Source organism: Ascaphus truei, chromosome 5, assembly GCF_040206685.1.
Source record: "Ascaphus truei isolate aAscTru1 chromosome 5, aAscTru1.hap1, whole genome shotgun sequence".
Classification (NCBI taxonomy): Eukaryota; Metazoa; Chordata; class Amphibia; order Anura; family Ascaphidae; genus Ascaphus; species Ascaphus truei.
In genome coordinates, this window is record NC_134487.1 from 199,088,620 (window position 1) to 199,108,982 (window position 20,363).

A 20,363-nucleotide genomic window follows, 5' to 3' on the forward strand; every position below is an offset into this window, starting at 1 on the left:
CTCACTGCCTCTCCTCTCGTGGATGCCGGTGTCTGGTAGTCAAGCCTCCGCACTTCCGGGTATGAGTCCCGGATTTTTTCCACTCGCTCGAGCCATCCAACGAGTTTCACCGCTTTACGGGAGTGTTTGAGCCTCATCCATTCAGACTTTTCGTATATATCCTGTATTTCTCTCTCATTGGGCAGAGACTCAGAAGTGAGTGTTGATTGCCCAGCTTTGTTTAATCACAGCCCCATAACAATGATCAACTTCAGATACTATTTCTTAACAAACATTTTAATCTTAAAATTGATAAACTTATTGCAAAAAAATGCAACTAATTTCAATAGTTTGGAGGTTGCTATTGTTTTGTATAGCTGGATTTGAGAAGGATATAAACACTCTATAAAAATATAAAATTAATAATTCAAATTTATATCTGTGCAAATATCACAGTTGTCTTAAAGGGGGAACATATCAGATACATCACGATGTTACTGTATCAGCTTCATAATTTAGATATTATTCTTAAAATGGAATCTAGTAACAATATATTTCAGTCTAATAGGAAAGAAATGGAACATATATAGAGCATTTTAGATCCAATAATCTAGGATTATATACAATTGCAAAGAGTGATTCTAAATAGATTTTTTTTTAAATAAACTTTAGGCAATCTCACATATGCCCATCTTCACTCAAAAAGTCTCAAAATTCCTGAAACCAAGATCCTCAAATGCATCATTTATAAAGAAGTAGAAAAACAAAAAACATTCAAGAGAAAACAAAACAAGGGGAGAGTAAGGGGCACAAAAAAGAACAGTTAGCATCAAGAATATATATATTTTTTGGATCAAATGTAAAAAAAATATATAAAAAAGGGAGATTGTTTGAAAAAAAAAAATGTATAGATAAAAAGGAAAACAAAAACCACAAAAGAAAAGCTCTGATTTAAAAATCCTACATCAAGCCTTGCTGGAATGAGAGTACCCAATTGGTAAATCCAGAAGGTTTCTCTTTTCTTGAGTTCAGTGTTCCTATCTCCTTCTCTCCATTGTGGCAAAACATTCTCTATCTCCATGTATCCAAATCCCGTAGGGTCAGACACATGGCAGACTTCAAAAGGTTTTGACACTTGAGTCATCAGGTTTTTTTCTGATGTTCCCCAAGTGTTCTAGGATTCGTATCCTCAAAAGGTGTGTGGTTTTTCCTACATGGCACTCCGACATATAAACCACAAGGTTACTTCTACAGTTTATATGTGTTGCCACTTTAAATTCATTCCCCGTTGAGTTACTGTAGACTTGAAATGATTTTTATTTTTAAAACTGAATTTACATGCCTTGCATGTTCTGCAATAAAAAAAAACCCTTGGGCACTTCTAACCAATTGGTTTATCCATCTTTTTTAGGGCAGTTGGTGCTAATTGATTCTTTAGGTTAGGCGCTTTAAAAAAAATTATGTTTGGTTTATCTGGTATGACATTTTTTTTTTAAATGGGATCATTTCGGAGTGGCTGTGATTAAACAAAGCTGGGCAATTAACACTCACACTTGTCCCAATCGGAATCTTTGCCCAATGAGAGAGAAATACAGGATATATAAGAAAAGCCTGAAGGGATGAGGCTCAAACACCCCCGACAAAGCCGTAAAGCAGTGAAACGCGTTGAGTGGCTCATCCTAGTCCAGGAGGGGAGAAGAGAGAATTACGTGTCGGCACCAGACAGGGAGAAACATCCGGGGCTCGTATCCGGAACTGCGGAGGTTTGAACACCAGACTTCGGCATCCACGAGAGGAAAAATCTCTGATGCACCGTTCGCTCATTTAAAATGTTTTAAAGATCTTACTTATTGTAAGTGTCCATTTTAGAAGTGCTCTTCTTTCTTCACTTCCCTGTAAGGTACCATACACTTCAGACTACCATGGAATAATATGCCACTGTTTTGGATACGCATTTTTTGGGGGGAGAAATGTGATTAGGATTTATTACCCTCAACCAGATATTCCTTTGTGCTGTAGGCATATTACACTAGTTTTGCCTCATTTTTATATCTTTGCGTTATCGAGTTGCACTCCCCTGACCTGAAGACAAAAAAGTCTTGGAAGATCTGCTGGAACATTTCTTGGGAGGGTTTGAGCAGCAACTTTTGTTCACTTCAATGTGTTCTCGCATTGTATCACTGTTTTGTTACATTATGTTATTTCATTTATTTTGTGCACAAAAGTATCATTTATATTTACATTGGATGTCACATTGTTTTATATAGAGAATATTATCACAGTTTTTTGCACTGATTGGCACTCACTGATTTACTTAACCATTTAATTGTTTTAGTAGATTTAGGAAGGATCGCCATTTGTAACAATTGCTATTCTACCATAGCTCCACCTGATTCGCACCATTACCCAGCAGCAGCCAATGAATGAATGATGAAGGATGAATGAAGTTAACTGCCCAGCCCCATAGCAACTGCCCTGCTTTCTCCCGACTCGTGGTCGCTCTGTTAGGAAACTGCATTAGGCAAAATAGCCGGCTGCCATCCCCTACATTTTGCCGCCGTAAACGGCTGCATAGTTCACCCAATTATTAAATTGGCCCTGGCTGCAGGGGAAGTCTGATACCCACCAGTGCCCTAAGGCTGAGATTATACCAAGTGCTGCAAGGTGCCAGCGCTATTCTGTGATGTCACCCTGTGCCGCCGCCGAGCAGCATCTTGATTATACCGGGGAGGAAGAGCAGGAGAGTCTTGGAGGCGTGGCTGTGAGTGGTTCACCCTCATTGGCTAAACCGCTCACATAACACAGGTGTCGCAACCACCCTCCCCCCCCCAAAATTCTCACTCTCTTCCCCAGCCATCCGCCTTGCATTACAGCGCGCCGCGACCGTCGCTTGCGGTATAAGCAGTTTGATTGGATCTAAGGTAATTGTTTTGGCACCGCGACACTGCACGCGTTTTTGAAGTGAAACTTCTTTAGTGGCACCAAGTCAATTTTGAAGGAACAAAACTCCTTCATGGAGACAAAAATGTGAAACGGAAATGTCACGCTCCTAACGGCCGCTGCTGCCCCCACACACCCGCTGTCACATGGAAACAGATGTGAGTTGCAAGTGACGTCAGTGCTGGCAGATGAGGCCAACACTTACCTCCATGCCCACATTCGGCAGTGGGGTGTGAAGATATAGGAAGAGCGCTGAGTGCGCGTGCACACGCGCGTTACCATGCGCGTTACTGTGCCCTGTCGCCTCCTGTCTGGTCCGGTAACGGGGGGCTTGAGTGCGCTGAGTCCCCCGCAGCATAACCAGAGGGGGGGAGGAAGAGCGCTGAGCACGTGTGCACACACGTGCGTTGCCGTGGCCCGTACCTCCAGGGGGCTGGCTGCAGCAGGACAAATAGCCGTGTCCGCAGCTCTGCCGGGGGGAGAGAGTGGGGGCTGCTCCGGCCATGTACCTTCACGGGGGGTCTGCTCAGGAGACTCAGACAGAGCCCCCCGTGTCCGCAGCTCCGCAGGGGGTGGGGGAGTCAGGAGAGGGGGGAGGGGACACAAAGAGAAATAAACACACACACAAACAAAGAGAGACACATACACTGACTGACACACATACACACACTGACTGGCACGCATACATACACACACAGACTGACACGTATACACACACACTGACTGACACGCATACAAACACACTGACTGACTCCCACACGCACACACACTGACTGACTGACACACACACACACTGACTGACACACACACACACCCTGTGATGTGCCGAACACCGTCCCCAGAGTGATGTGCCTATCCCCTCCAGTGAGCTGCCGAGCACCCCCAGGGCCATCTTAACAACATTAGGGGCCCCCGGGCAAAGCAGTGCACGGGGCCCTGCCTACACTGCCGCTCCCAGCCTCCCACGCGCTCACTAGCAGCACCGGAAGTGCTGCACTGCTCGGCTGCGAGAGGTTGTGACGCGAGCCAGGGTACCGGGAGGGCGGAGAGCGAGCGGAGCCGGGGTGCCGGGCGAGTAGGGTTGCTAGGTGGCTTGTCCAAAAATACTGGACACAATGGTGAAAGGTGCGACGCACGGGAGATTCGTTGGGGGGGAAGAATGTTATTTATAAATGACCTGACTGTTTATGTCATTTGTTCTAAATTTCACTCGAAGTATTCACCAATTTTCACAAATTTAAATTCTATTTCGTAAAAAATCTTCCGAGGATTGTTTTAGGAAATAGAATAGGAAATAGTGCAAATTGGTGCATGCTTGGAGTGAAATTTAGTCAGTCATACTGTACGTGGCGAACAATACTGATCTTACTGCTCCTCCCACAAATTCCAAAATTGTTGCACCCCTCCTCATCCTCTCTCCCCCCTTGTCCTCTCGCCATCCCACCCCCCCTTGTCCTCTCACCCCCTCCCTTCATCCTCTCTTCTCAACCCCCATCCTCCCTCCCTTCATCCTATGTTACCCCCCATCCCTTCATCCTCTCAAACCCCCCCCCCCCGTCATTATCAGTACAGCAGCTTTCAAATTTAGACTTCAAAATCCAGCTTTAAATTGCATATTGAATCATGCCATTGAATAAGTAACCTGCTCTGCCTTCTTGGGGATGATCTGTAAGTAAGAGTGCTGCAGAGATTCCAATGCTGTTGTGATGAGAGCTGAGTTATGGAGCCTTTCTGAGAATTTACAATGGTGGTTATTTTTAATAGATCTTGAAAATGGGAAGACTGTTAGTATAGTAAAAGAAAAGTAAGGGTGAGTGAGCAATTAAAGAAAAGTTGCTAGTACTGTATGTACTGTCTGTCACCACACACACTGAGACATATACATACACACACACACTCACTCAAACACAAACATATACAGGCAGGACCTACACACAGAAAGACAGACACACTGAGAGACACACACACAGGACACAGACAGACAGACACACACACACACACACAGCCTCACCTCTCTGCTGCATGCTTTTCCTCCGCTCTTTGGCCCCATCCCCAGGCTCCTGCCACCTCCCTATTGGTTGCTGCTGTGTAATTCAGCCAATCAGAAGCTGCCCAGCCCCCTAGCAGCAGCAGCCCTGCCCTATCCCATGTCCGGTATCTCTTGCAGGGGAACCAAATACCGGACATCTGGCAACCTTAAGAGCGAGCCGGGGTGCCGGGCGGGGGGAGAGCATTGGTCATTGGTGGGCACACATGGGCTGGGTGCGTGGGGCCCCCGGGCAACTGCCCAGCGTGCCCATACATTAAGATGGCCCTGACACCCCCACATATCCCCGTACCTCCCCCGGTAGGCTGGCTACAGCAGGACACAAAGCCTGCAGCTCCATCTGGGGGGGGGGTGGGACTCAGACAGAGCCCCCAGTGTCCGCAGCTCCACCGGGGGGCAGGTGAGGGGGGGGGGGCAGGACACAGAGAGAAACACACACAACACACACACTGACTGACACAAGGAATTCAGTGAATATAAATATAGACGTGCAAATAGCTAAAGCACGCGGTCAAACTTCTTTGTGTTTTGGAACTGAAATGTTGTTTTGATTTTTAATTAAAAACATCACCATCACAAATACAATTTCTGTGACAAAAGACAAAGAAGTTTCACTTAAAATGCGCGTGCTCGGCACACACACTTTTTTTGGTATAATCATGGCCTTAGGCTGCGGCCAGGGTGATGCTGAGTGGGCGCTCATGCGATCAATCACATTGCTACAATGTGTTTGTCCAGCATGCGTGCGTGTTTACGCCTGTGTGCGCATGGTGCTCAGCTGCTTGGCGAGACAAATCTATTTGATTTGCCGCTCGCTGGCACGTCACGTAAGTGGTTCGCCCAATGAGGGTGAACCAGCTCCGTGACGTTATGGCTGTGCCCCCGATGCCCCCCTACGCAGGCAACTAGCAGGACACAAATCTGCCCAATCAAAATGAGCGCCTAGCTCGAGTGCCAGCGCACTCTCATTCACCCTGGCCGCAGCCTGACCCTTACTCGTAGTGGTCTTGTGGTGTTTTCATGCATTAGTTGTAAAATATAATTTATCGAAAGACGTTTCATTGGTCATAAGTTAAAAATAGATAACCAAGGTGATTTATTAACATTTACTATGAATTAAATGTATTTTTCATGAATTGAAGAGGAACCTATTTCCATGTTATGATGTTTACAGAAAGCAGAATCAGCAGTAAAAACAAAAAAAAACACCAGACATTAAAAAAATATAAATATGCTTAGACTGCACTTTTATACATGTACAGTATGCCCATTTCGGTGCCAAAAACATGTATTATACAGAGAATTGCAATTCAATGCAAGCCTAATCGTGACTAAGGAACATAATTAGCTGTACACACAAAGTTTTTTTTCCTTAAAAAAGGGTACTTCAGGAAAAAGAGATTCTGTGTACGAACAACACACAGACAACGAAATAAGTACCGCAGTGTGAAAGATATGAGCAACAGATAAAGACTTATCAATATACACTCAGAGGCTCCCACGTCACCCCCATGTTTCAGTACTGAAAAGACCTGATCACACCCTGGCACATCTGCACACAGCTGTCCCCCATCTGGAAAACTGCCTGCCGTCTGAACATTACTTTTGGAACAGTAACATACGAGTAAATAAAAGTAAGAGACGAAAAAATAGCGGTAGTTGCATACTTAACCTAAATCTCTTCTTCAATCACATCCGTTTTATTAATCATTCATAGACAGAGTAATACTTAGCAGTAAAACAATCCAGTGACCCCCCCCCTCCCCCCCCCCTCCCCCGGTGTCACCGTCCTGCAGACCCTGAGTTCAGTTATCTCGTGATCCAACAGCCAAGGCCCGGTATCCAGAGCAAAGTCTGCAGCAAGGGCTGGTGTCTCATAGCTTCACGTAAAATCCAAATGCAGAGACCAGGCTCCTCATACCAACTCATTAATTGCACAATCGCGTAATCCACTGCACCCAGCAACGTGCCGACCTACCCTATTAAATCCAGGCGTAGATCCCAAGTCTCCTTCTTAATATACAGCTCCTGTGCCACGTTCATGTTGCAATGGTCAAGCCGAAGGAAACTCATACACTCCTCTTCCTCTCCTGTTTTCAGACACGTGACCTCTCCTCTACACGATGAGCGCCCTCTATCTTTGCATTGCTAACTTCACTTAATGTATAACAACATCACCGTATGTCTTCCCTTTGCTGCTACAGTGTTCTACATGCTATGCCATATTCTTTTAATACTGTACATGCAAAATATCTTTAGCTTTAATCTAATAATCCCGTTTCCAGGTAATTTAACAACAAGCGAGATACTCAGGTTTAGGCTGTAAACTGGTTATGCTAAACAGAATAACAGTTTTATTATTCCCCCTTTTTTCAGGTATTTTAACAGGCGAGATACTCATGTTTAGTGTATTTTACAGCAGCTGACTTCACACTTACTGTAGTTGTAAAGTGGTAAACACAGATTCTCAGGGGAACCTTAATGCATTAGATTTATTATAATGTATTCTTTAAAATTATGTTAAACAGAATAACAGTTTTATAATCTCCTTTTTTTCAGAGGGGCGGGAGGGAGTCTCATTTTTTATTGATAGTGATTTTTGATAGAAGCAAAGTGGGGAATGGGTGCTATTTGATGCACCCATCCAGCCGATAGTGTGGTCAAATTCCATAGCACTAATGTGAACACTGAATACTGTCATATTACAGAAGAAACTAATCACTTTGCATTTGGAATGTTTGGCACTACAATGTTTTTATATTTCAGTGAAACACTCACACACAGTAGTCTAAAAGTATAATAATGTATACAGTATATCTCTGAACCCACTACGATTAAAATATAAAAACAGCAGAAACCCTGGTGCACAGTATTTGCAATACTTTATTGGTAGCCATGTCTTTATTCAGTGAAACTTCACTAGTATAAAAGTGTATAAATAATGTAAATGTCTCTAATAAAGTATACAGTTTATCTCTATTTTCCCACCACAATAATAATAATTATTATTATTATTTATATATGTATATATATTTTACACCTAGTCATTACAGTACACTGCACTTGCAGAAATAAAGGCTACAGGGGTTGTGTCTATGTGCATGCTTGTCTATTGAATGCATAGGCTATTTCTGTTCTCTACAACATCCCCACTCCCCACTGCACCATTATTTATACACCTCTCTCCCAACAACTTCTTTACCCCTCAATAAAAATCACCCACACAAATCGTCTATTCACACCCTCTATCTACCCCTTCCTGCTGCTGGGGATCTCCCCTAAGCCTGAACCCAGACATACACACCTGATCTTACCCACGCCTCCCTGCCATCTCTTCCCCTGTAAATGGTGTTAACCTTTTCATTTAACACTGACTAACCTTAAAACTTGCCCAACAAATCAAGCATCCCAATAGCCTGCACTCATGGCTATTGTCCCACAGTCACTAATACCAACCATTGTGGCCAAGCACACCCATCTACAGCACTTATTCCCTTACCTGCTGTCTCTGTAAGTTTCCCCTCAAACCTCTTAGATTTCCTTTCCCATTGTCTGATTTTTGCTGCACTTATTGTATTTTTAAAATTCCCTGTACTGTATTCTTTGTGAAGCGCTGAGTACACTTTTGGCGCTATATAAATAAAGACATACAATACAATAGGCTATGTGTGTCATTCATTAGGTATTTGAATTTCAGGGAGGTGGTCAGAGGGGAGGGGTGCTGAATTTTTCTCAACACATGATGGAAAGGTAGGGAATAAGTGAGAAGGGACCTTGGGCACAATAATTTCACCCGGGGGAGAGTTTTCCGCTTGATAGAATCAAAGTGCGAGAGGAGGGATGGCTTAGTCTATCCTATGCACACTTCCTGTCGATAGTGTGGCCAAATCCAACAGCAATAATGTGAACATTGAATACTATCATATTGCTGAAGAAACGAGTCACTTTGCAATTGCAATGTTTGGCTGTTACAATGGTTTTTTTTCTGTGAAACACCCACACACAGTAATATAATAATGTATACAGCATATCTCTGTGTGCCCACTACAATTAAAATACTACATATAAAAACAAGAGAAATCCTTGTGTATCTCAACAGTATTTAAAAGATTCAAAATGTTAATGGTTTTTAGACTTCCATCAACATTGTCTGGCTGTCAATTTGACATTTGGAATTCTGTAAAATAATGTGAAATAATTTACTGTACCCTATTAATAAACAAAATAAATAAATGCTTAAAGTACATTATGCGTATTCCTGGTGTATGGAACGCATATGCTGATCTTTTAATGTAGACGCATGTGTGGTCTATGGAACACATATGCAGGTCATCTGGGAATGACAGTTCTACTGTATAGTTGTACACTACAGTACAGTATGTAAATTTATATTTACCTTGATTAGACACTTTGAAAATTGGGTTGCAGTAACCCGTTGTTGATGCAAGAGGTGTGCTATCCCAGCTATGTTTTATGATTGGTAAGTTACTTTATTATTTACTTATAAATATATTGGGGATGATATGATATGTATACCTTGAGAAAGCGCTCTGTGTAGCGCGAAACACGTTGGTAGGGCAACGCCTTGCTACTTTTTTCTATTATGACCAATAAATAATTATTTTTATGGAAAACGCACTTTCCTTCTAATTATCTTTTTTGGATACCCCTGGTTGTGCTCTGTTACTTTTTTCAAATCTTGCATCCTGTATTATCCTGACGGAGGCCCCCAAGATTGCCTGGAATCTGGATCAACATGGATGTTACAGCAGACTTGTGAGTTTTTGCTTGCTACATGTTTTCCCACTGTGATTGTAAGGACATTGGGTACTATTTAGGGTGATCAGATTGCATTGGTTTCTGGATAGATCGTGTACCATACCTTCATTTCTTTATCTGTCGGTTTACCAACCAGGATACAACACCCAGTACTTATCCTCATTTTAAGATATGCAATCCAGGCTTCGCTATATGAGTACCCATTCATCTTCATATATTATTTGTTCTGTATACAGTATGGTCTGTAGCACTACGCATCTATAGTTACTAGTTAAGTTGTGTCTAATAGAAATACTCCACCCTAGTTGGTTTGGTGTTTCTTTGTAACATTCTTACTTGTAAACGATATACTGATAGAGCTTCCCGACTTGAATGGCGCAATATATCATATAGGCATAACTGCAAGTCGGTCTTGTGTGGCAAGGAGTAATGCCATGTACAAAAGTTGTGACACAGAATGCGTAAATGCAGAGTGTTTTTTTAATAAAGTATATATGCAACAGTATATATGTACAGTACTATACAAGGTCATTAGACAAAGAGACGTACATTTTATCTTCTCTTAAGACCCCTGCCCTCACAGCATTGTAGCATTCAGAGTCATAGGCAAGCATATTCAGTGCGCCACCTGCTGGACACCGACTGAACTGCAACAACACAAATAATTCTGTCTGACCACAAATAAGTTCCAAGCAACTCAGTGTTGTGAGGTACACGGTGAGGTGCACACTTTTTGTGAGAAATTTCACATAAATCATGCTTTATCTGTAGTTTAATACTAATGATTTTGGTCTTATTTTTACTTTTGTTACAAATCCCAAACCCACCGTGTTTTTGGATCTTATTCTGCATGTGGATGGAGAACATTGTATTAAAACTGATGTTCACTTTAAAACTGTTTCTTGTAATAATTAACTTGATGCGAGAAGTAATCACTACCACTGTGGTAGTGGTTAAATAACATTCCCTATGGGCTGTTTTGCCGGTTGAAGCAGAACTGCTTAGCAGCAGTTGACTTTGAGAGACAGTCGCTTTGCCTTATTGAGAAATTTCTGGACAAAGGCTTTAGTGTCAAAGTTATTGAAGAATCTTATTTGAAAGTGAGTAGTACAGATAGGAAGGCCATGTTGGCTAAACATACTGTATAGAAAATGTCTCAAAGAGGACCATTACCAATTTTAGTTCTGATGATACAATATACAGTATAATGAGACTACATCTGTATTTACTACAATGTTTAATCAATCAGCGTCCCACACTAAATCCATTCTTAACAAACACTGGAGAATACTTGCGAGTGACCCTGTTTTAAAAAAAAAATCATCTCCCATCTCGCCAATGTTGTTTTTCGTAAGATCAAAGCAGTGGAGATGAGAGTCTCTGGAATCAGTGTGTCATCATGTAGGATTAATAATGTAACAACATATTTTTTCTTAATGTCTTTGAGTTGGAAGATAGATAATTACAACACCGGTGAGTGGAAATAAAGACTTGCTTGAAGAGCTCATTAATGGAATATAGAAGAAATGCTGGGGTCTGGAGCTTTAAGAGCCAAAAGCTGTCTGTGACAACAGCAATGTTTCAACAGTTCCTATTCTTACAGGCAAATCACCCTAGAGCTGATAGAGTTCAATTTTCATCCATATAATAGACATATAATGATGACTATACTACTCACGATGTGGTGAAAATCTGTCTTCAGGTGTGTGCATCCAGCCAGGAGATCAAGTAAAGAGAAATCCAAACGTGGAGAAAAAAAGCAGAGCACTGCATTGCAAGAAATGGGGGCTAAGCAAATCCAATCTTAAATAATTGCTTTATTGAAGGGGCGACAACATGGAGGTAAAGCAGGTTAGTACTCTAACACATTTTGCGCTATTACAGCACTTTGTCAATGGGTGTCACTCTTTGACAAAGCACTGTAATAGCGTGAAACGCGTTAGAGTACTAACCTGCTTTATCTCCATGTTCAATGCTTCAAACTCAGTGCCAGAGTCAGCGTCTTTACTTATTGAGTCGCTCCTTCTGCCATAAGATTGGATTTGCTTAGCCCCCGTTTCTTGCAGCGCAGTGCTCCACTTTTTTCTCCACATTTGGATTTCTCTTCTTGTTTTTCGTAAGGCCAAAAGTGTCAAAACATTGGGTGGTTCCTAGTAGATTGCCGCCACTAATTTCCACTATAGATATTTACAACCCATTGTCAAAAACAGGCAATTTTAAATGTGGGGCCTCCAGGTGTTTAACTTGTCAGTTTCTGATCACTGAAAATTAATTTAAGAACTTTAAGACACATTAAAGTTTCCCTGTTAAGGGACAAATTCATTGCAGAACAAGTCATGTTGTGTACCTGACCACTTGTGGTTGTAACTTATATTAGGTTGCACCACTCACCCCTTGTTTGTTAGTTTCTTAGAGCACAGACGTAGCATTCTGAAGGGAGTACAATTACACAGCATTCCCAAACTCTTCTGTAATAAACATCTCAAATACACCTCTACTTTAAATATCATGGGTCTTGAACACATCCCAGTCTCAAGATTTGGTGGGGATAGGTTTAAGACTCTATGCCGCCAAGAGACCTATTGGATTTGCAAATTGGATACCCTTACACCTAATGGTTTAAATGAATAGTTGGACACAAGAACTGTAATTTCCCGTTAGAGCAAATCATATATTTTGTGTTCTCCAAGATTCCTCTGAACATTGGGTTTTAAGGTTCTTACTGTTTGTCTCTTGAAAGAATAAATATAAATGCTAGTGGAGTTTCTGTTCAGTGTTCTGAGCCTCTGGGACTAGTTTTTATCTATGGTCTAAAGATTATTTTATTTACACTTTAGTCACCAGGGACTCTACAGCAATGATTGAATAGACTTTTGTTTTATTTGTTTTACTTCTTCTCCTGTCTCACCCCAGAGGTTATACTCTACCACAGTGTGGATTTAGATTAATCCTATTCCCAATATTTATGGTATGCATCATGTAAGTATACCATCATATAATCATTTAGTTTGACATACTTTTTTAACATATGAACTAATTTATTTAAATGTTATTGATCATCTGGGTGCATAGTATATATTTAGCTATGCACAACATACTAACTTTATCTGTTTATTTATAGTTAATTTTTAACATCCCATGTGTTTTTAGTCACATTAACATACAGTACCTTATTATGTTATTTGTGAATTAAAATGTTGAAAGTTTTTATTATATACATTGTATTAATAATTGTTTTAACGTTAATGTGTAACAGTTTTGTATAGGATGCACCTCTCTTTTTCCCACATTTGTCCATTTCCTTGCTTTAATTAAGGAATTTGATTATAGTTTACCCTGGAAACCGCTGGGGTTTAAATACTCCTATCAGGGCCGCCAACAGAAATCATGGGGCCCAGGACAAATGAAAGGAGCAGCAACACCCCCCGCCTCCCCATAGCAAACCTACCGCGGAAATTTTTTTTTTTAGTGCGCAACTTTTATTTAACTTTTTCTTGTTAATAAAAAAACATTACAATGCAATCTGTTTATTTTAATATTTTCAACAAAAGTCAAAGATACCCAATGCTACATCTTATGTGACAAAAGGCCTGGGGGGGATTCAGTATGGGACTGGGGTGTTCCCTACCTGTCTTCTGGGTTAGGGGGGATTCCGATATCTCCTGTGTGAGGCTTGAGAGTCAGATCTGGAAGAAAGCAGTATAGATTATTTCGGTGTAGGTATAGGGCAGTTAAGACAAGACAGAGAGAGTGTGGGTAAAAGAGAGGGACAGAGAGAGAGAGAGAGAGAGAGAGAGAGAGAGAGAGAGAGAGAGAGAGAGAGAGAGTGGGTGTGGGGGGTAGGTGGGTTACTGATTCTTGGGTTTTGACTGACACTTGGGTGGGTGACTGGATGAAACTTGGGTGGGTGACTGGGTGACACTTGGGTGGGTGACTGACGGGTGGATGACTATGACTGACTGTGGGTTGGTGTCTGTATTAATTCACAGACTCACACACACACACACTCACTCTCTCACACACACACACACACACTCTCTCGTCTCACACACACACACTCTGTCTCACACACACACTCTCTCGTCTCACACACACACTCTCTCGTCTCACACACACACTCTCTGTCACACACACACACACACACACACACACACACACACACACACACACACACACACACACACACACACACACACACACACACACAAAAAACAGAGTAATTGGGAACTGGGGCCAGTGCTGTCACTCCCTATCAATCATTAAACATAAACTCATAAACACATACAAGATGGTAATTGAGTCCTGGTTAGGAGAAATATGTTAATTGTATTTAATAACAATATTCCAATATCTTATTATATATTTGTGAAAGCACTGTATGCCTGTCTGCATCTTCCTGTGTCCCTAGGGGAAATCTCATTGGTCCCTTGGTCCGCCCGCCCCCACACCTCTCATTGGCCTGAGGCGGAGTGACGACACACACACACACACACACACACACACACACACACACACACACACACACACACACACACACACACACACACACACACACACACACACACACACACACACACACTGTCTCACTTACACTCTCTCTGTCTCACTCACACCCTCTCTGTCTCACTCACTCACTCTCTGTCTCACTCACACACTCTCTGTCTCACTCACACACTCTCTGTCTCACTCACACTCTCTGTATCACACACACACTCTGTATCACACACACTCTGTATCACACACACACTCTCTCTGTCAGACACTCTCTCTCTGACACTCTCTCTCTGACACTCTCTCTCTGATACTCTCTCAGACACTCTCTCAGACACTCTCTCTCAGACATTCTCTTTCAGATATTCTCTCTTTCAGAAACTCTCTCTTTCAGACACTCTCTCTTTCAGACACTCTCTCTTGCAGACACTCTCAGACACTCTCTCTCTCAGACACTCTCTCTCAGACACTCTCAGACACTCTCTCAAACACTCTTTCACATACACTCTCTCACATACACTCTCTCAGACACTCTCAGACTCTCTTACACTCTCAGACACTCTCTCAGACTCTCTCTCAGACTCTCTCTCAGACTCTCTCTCAGACACTCTCTCAGACACTCTCTCAGATACTCTCACAGACACTCTCACAGACACAGGGGGGGCCATCAGAGTAAGGGGGGGAGAAATCGAAGCAGGGGGGTGGAATCACACATTCACACACACACTCAGACACACACACACACTCTCAGACACTCGGGGGAAATCAGAACGGGGGGGGGGGGGAATCAGAGGAGGGGGGCAAAGGGGAAGCAAGGTAGGCGTGGAGCAATACTCACCTTACTTGCTCCATGCAGGAAGAGGCGGGCCTCGCTTTGCAAGCTCGGATAGAGCTTGCTGCGGGCCAAAAACAAAATCCTGGCAGCCAATCAGGAGGGGGGAGAATTTTTTTCTCTCCTTCCCTTTGGAGAGAAGCGCGCGTTGCCTGGCGCATCGCGAGCGCTAAATCCTGTCTTATCGTGGTGACCGGGCGACGGGATTTATCGAGGGGCACGGTCGCGCAGGTGGCCTGGGTGGCTGGGCCCCCCTAACTCACAGAGCCCGGGACGCCAGTACCCTCTGTCCCCTGCTGTTGGCGGCCCTGCTGGTTATACATCTGACGAAATGCATTGGTCGATTTTGGGACCTCTTGTTCCTTTGAATATACAAGCTTTACTGGTGAGACCTCTTTTGGACCTGTCCTTAACAGCTCCACATGCAGCTCATTGTTTGCAGAACCAAACGGATAGCAGAGAGGCCAGACGATCAGCTGTGAGTGACAGACACAGAGCACGGACGTCCCTTGGGCTTACAGCCATCAGATTCTCCCACCGGATGCTTCATAGTCATCATTGCACAGTGCGTTACGCCGGGATACGCTTGATGAGATTCACATATGGGATCTAAGAGGAAACTGGTTGATGTCAGCAACATTAAACCTGCACTGGATAACGCTGGATTTGGGGTAAGGAACTGTCAGCTATTTAATGCAAGTCTGCCGTGCAGAGATTCTAACAGAACCATTAAACATAGAAGATTTAGGAGGTTGGTCCATGCTTGCGACAGGTTAACACAGGTTAAACAGTCTCTTGCATCTTGTAGTGGGTGCAAGTGTGGTATATACACACACTACTACGTTTTCAATTAATAAACTGTTCGAGTGTACCTATATATCTGTTATCAATACATTTGCACACGTGAGAAAAAGTTTGTGAACCCCAATGATATTTATGGAAATTCCATACCTTTTCCATGATAACCTTCATTTTCTTAAATATCCAATAGGGTTTATATTAACCAATTCCATGTCTTTTGAAACAAAATGATGTATGAATGAGAGAAATATGCCTTTATTGGTTAAATCACTTCACAATGCATTTTTTTTTTGCGCTCCAGAATTTTTTTCGTATGAATTAGACAAACAATGAGTATGTGGAAAAATAATTGAAACCCTGGTTTGATCAGCTAAATTAAAGGAGATAATTAGAATCAGACAACAATAAGCAGAATTACATTCAGGGGTCATCTTGCTGCGAGGGGCATGTTGAGAAAGATATTCTAGCTATTCATGTTACTTTTCTTGACCTTACTCACATACTGATGGCCAGATATACATCAGAATACAATGATAACTATTGTGCAAATTTGTCAGACAACTTTGTGCAGAATCACACTCGGGTCCTCTTGCTGGGATGGACACCTTGAGAAAGATAACTATTTGATTTTCTACAAAAACACCAAAATACACAACACTTATGACTAATGCAGGCTTAAATATCCTCAATACTGGTAATAGACCCTTTCTTCAAAATAACATTAGCATTTTCTCCTGGAATGTGGGATACCCACATTGGTAGCATACTGTACTTGGTAGCCATATAGCAATGTTGCAAGAAACACACCTAACCGAAAATGAACACCAAACACTCTGCACTGATTGGGTGGGTAAATACATAGCAGCGCCATACACAGAGAAAAAAGGGAGTAGCAATTCCATTCGATAAAAATCTCCATGATAAAATCCTAGATGAGCTAGTGGACCCAAAGGGCAAATTTCTGGTGATCAGATGTATTGTTGAAGTAAAGAAATTGGTGTTGGAAAATATCCATGCTCTTAATTGCAATTTGTTTATCTCCATACAGTATACTTGCAACTCGTCCAGTGAGCAGGCTCCCAAATTATCTTGGGGGTTCATTTCAACACCACTCATAACACATCCCTAGACAGGAGTGACTCCAAATGTCCTCAAAACAGAGGTAACACTCAATCCATCCCATTCATAAAAGGAAATGTAAATCTCTTGGGATGTACCTGTAGAGTAAAAGGCGTAATCCCTGGTCAAACTACAAAAAAGATAATGCTTAACATGTAAACAATCCCCCACTATTATGGAATGCCTCGAAGGCAGTATTTAGAGGACACATCATATCTTATGTAGCAGGGAAAATGAAAATAATAAAGGATAAAATAATATCCCTAAACAAAAAAAGTCACAGAAGCTTACCAAACCCATACACAAGTCAATTAACAATCGAAATGAAAATGATCTTGAAATCAAGAACACATGAAACCTTGCTTAAGGAACACACCCAATTAAAATTAGACTTCTAAAACAACAGGTTTTTTTAAGAGACGCAAAGAAATCAGGTAGTCTACTAGCCTCCAGTGTGAATCTGGCGCCGATACATCAATTATATTATTTTTATATGGCATGGTGATTTTAATATATTAGAGGATTTTATTAGTTTTATTTATTCTAATAATTGTAACCTGAATTTTACCTCAGAATTGAGCAAAACTGGAGTAAATTTCTTAGATATTTATATAGAAAGCCATCTTATTAAAACCAAAACCTTTTTTTTTTTTAAATGTGGATACAAATAATTTTAGATCTACAGAGTTGCCATGACAAAAGTTGGTTAGTCAACATTCCCAAAGGCCGATTCCGTAGATTACAATGAAACTGTACAATTGTAAATATTTAGAGGAACAGAAAAATGAACAAAACAAAGAAAATAACCCCTCCAAAAGCGCTAACCTACACTAAACTAAGTGCTAACAATATTGTGCTTAAAACAATGATAAGTGCTCGTGCAACATCAAATTAATATCAAAGTGACTTACACAATGCTGTGAGAAAAAAACAGCAGCTAGGTGACAATAATGACAGGTATTTCCAAACCTGATAATCACAGTGAACAAACAAATATAAAGTCCCCAGCGCTAAAGTCCAAGATACCGTGATCTTTAAGGCAGTCTCTAGTCTTTAAGGTGGTAGTTGGGCTCTGATATAGATGCTCCAGATGGGATGATGTCCTTGATGTAGGTGGATACACCGTCTGAAATAACAGATAAAAAGACACACCTGATTGCGCAGTGTGTTACAGCAATCAGAGCCCTATCTGAGATGTGAAAGAATCCTACTCACATAATAAACGCCAATATATTCAGTGGAGAGGATCTGTGCTTGCTCCCCTTCTAATCCGCTCCTCACACGAACCCCACGTGGAGACAGCTTACTGGGGACAGCTTACAGGGTACACCCTCTATCCTCAATGGCGTAGGGGTTGCGTCCGTAACGACACCTCCACCAATGTGAGACAGGAATATGTACAAGATAGTGTAGTATGAACAGACCTTTATTCCTTAAAACACTATAAAACGTGATAAAATACACTCACATGGTGCAATAACAGATGGTATTGCTCAATATGCCGTCCGCAGCTTGCATTTCCTGATGCCACACCGGAGAGAATCACTGCACACAGACACGCTGTCGACTTGGCGTGTGACGTCAGTGCTATAGGAAGCTCTCCCTGCGGCAGGACTACAATAGCTGGGATGGTCCAAAAGACTAAGCTCCTCCTCCCTACGCGTTTCGTGACACGTGGTCACTTCGTCAGGGGTAGGTGGAGCTTTGCCGAAATGGTTATTTCTGACTTAGAGGAAGCCAGTAATGATTTCAAATGCCGCAAACAAAACCTGATCCTGGCGCCGGCTGCTTGACGTCCCAGGGAAGTGCTGCAGGACACTTTACACGTGTGTAACGCTGAGCTCAGCTTCCTGCAGAACACAGTGTTCGCACACTGTGTTCTGCAGGAAGCTGAGCTCAGCGTTACACACGTGTAAAGTGTCCTGCAGCACTTCCCTGGGACGTCAAGCAGCCGGCGCCAGGATCAGGTTTTGTTTGCGGCATTTGAAATCATTACTGGCTTCCTCTAAGTCAGAAATAACCATTTCGGCAAAGCTCCACCATCCCCTGACGAAGTGACCACGTGTCACGAAACGCGTAGGGAGGAGGAGCTTAGTCTTTTGGACCATCCCAGCTATTGTAGTCCTGCCGCAGGGAGAGCTTCCTATAGCACTGACGTCACACGCCAAGTCGACAGCGTGTCTGTGTGCAGTGATTCTCTCCGGTGTGGCATCAGGAAATGCAAGCTGCGGACGGCATATTGAGCAATACCATCTGTTATTGCACCATGTGAGTGTATTTTATCACGTTTTATAGTGTTTTAAGGAATAAAGGTCTGTTCATACTACACTATCTTGTACATATTCCTGTCTCACATTGGTGGAGGTGTCGTTACGGACGCAACCCCGACGCCATTGAGGATAGAGGGTGTACCCTGTAAGCTGTCCCCAGTAAGCTGTCTCCACGTGGGGTTCGTGTGAGGAGCGGATTAGAAGGGGAGCAAGCACAGATCCTCTCCACTGAATATATTGGCGTTTATTATGTGAGTAGGATTCTTTCACATCTCAGATAGGGCTCTGATTGCTGTAACACACTGCGCAATCAGGTGTGTCTTTTTATCTGTTATTTCAGACGGTGTATCCACCTACATCAAGGACATCATCCCATCTGGAGCATCTATATCAGAGCCCAACTACCACCTTAAAGACTAGAGACTGCCTTAAAGATCACGGTATCTTGGACTTTAGCGCTGGGGACTTTATATTTATATTTGTTTGTTCATTTAGAGGAACAGGCTTGTATTCTCAAATACATTTTCAGAAAATAAACACCAAGAAGCAGTGGTTAAATCAGCACAACTTGAAATTTTAAACACTGAAAGAAAATACATTTTAAAACCAAAAAAATAGAAAGAAGACTTCAGATAATTGTATTCCTTTTATTGCTAAATTTAACAAATAATCTAAATGATATGAAAAAGATTAATAAACGTTGACATATACTTCAGAATAATGACTTTCTTACAGATATTTTACCGGAGAGACCACTGATCATCTTTTCCAAAGCAAACAATTTGAAATACAATCTAGCACCAATAGCTTTGAAGAAAAAAATAATTTATTAGTGGATCAAATTGGATGACTAACAGACCAATTGGCTTTTTTAAATGCTCTAAGTGCAAAGCATGTCAATTTGCAAAGGTAAGGCTGCGTCCATGCTAGCGCTGAGCGTGCAGAGCTTGCCGAGTTTAGTTCCTGCAATTTAAATTGTCCTGTCCCTGCTCACGCGGTGCGCGCACGCTCGTGCGCAGGCACGTACCCTCTCCCAAGCTTGGTGCTTGGGGAGACAAAAAGAGAGAGTGTGAAGTGCGCTCAACATGCCCCCAATGCCCCCACG

General features: G+C 42.2%; 1 protein-coding gene across 2 annotated transcripts in view; it reads right to left on the reverse strand.

Moving 5' to 3' along the window:
- The window catches only part of PHYKPL (5-phosphohydroxy-L-lysine phospho-lyase), a 132,811-nt gene extending 125,736 nt beyond the window's left edge, over positions 1-7,075 (reverse strand). For both annotated transcript variants that reach the window (XM_075601604.1, XM_075601603.1), the window contains exon 1: positions 6,945-7,075. In XM_075601604.1, coding sequence (XP_075457719.1) covers positions 6,945-7,039 — 95 coding nt within the window. In that variant the 5' untranslated portion in view covers positions 7,040-7,075. The remainder of the gene's footprint in view (positions 1-6,944) is intronic.
- Positions 7,076-20,363: the final 13,288 nt, after the last annotated feature.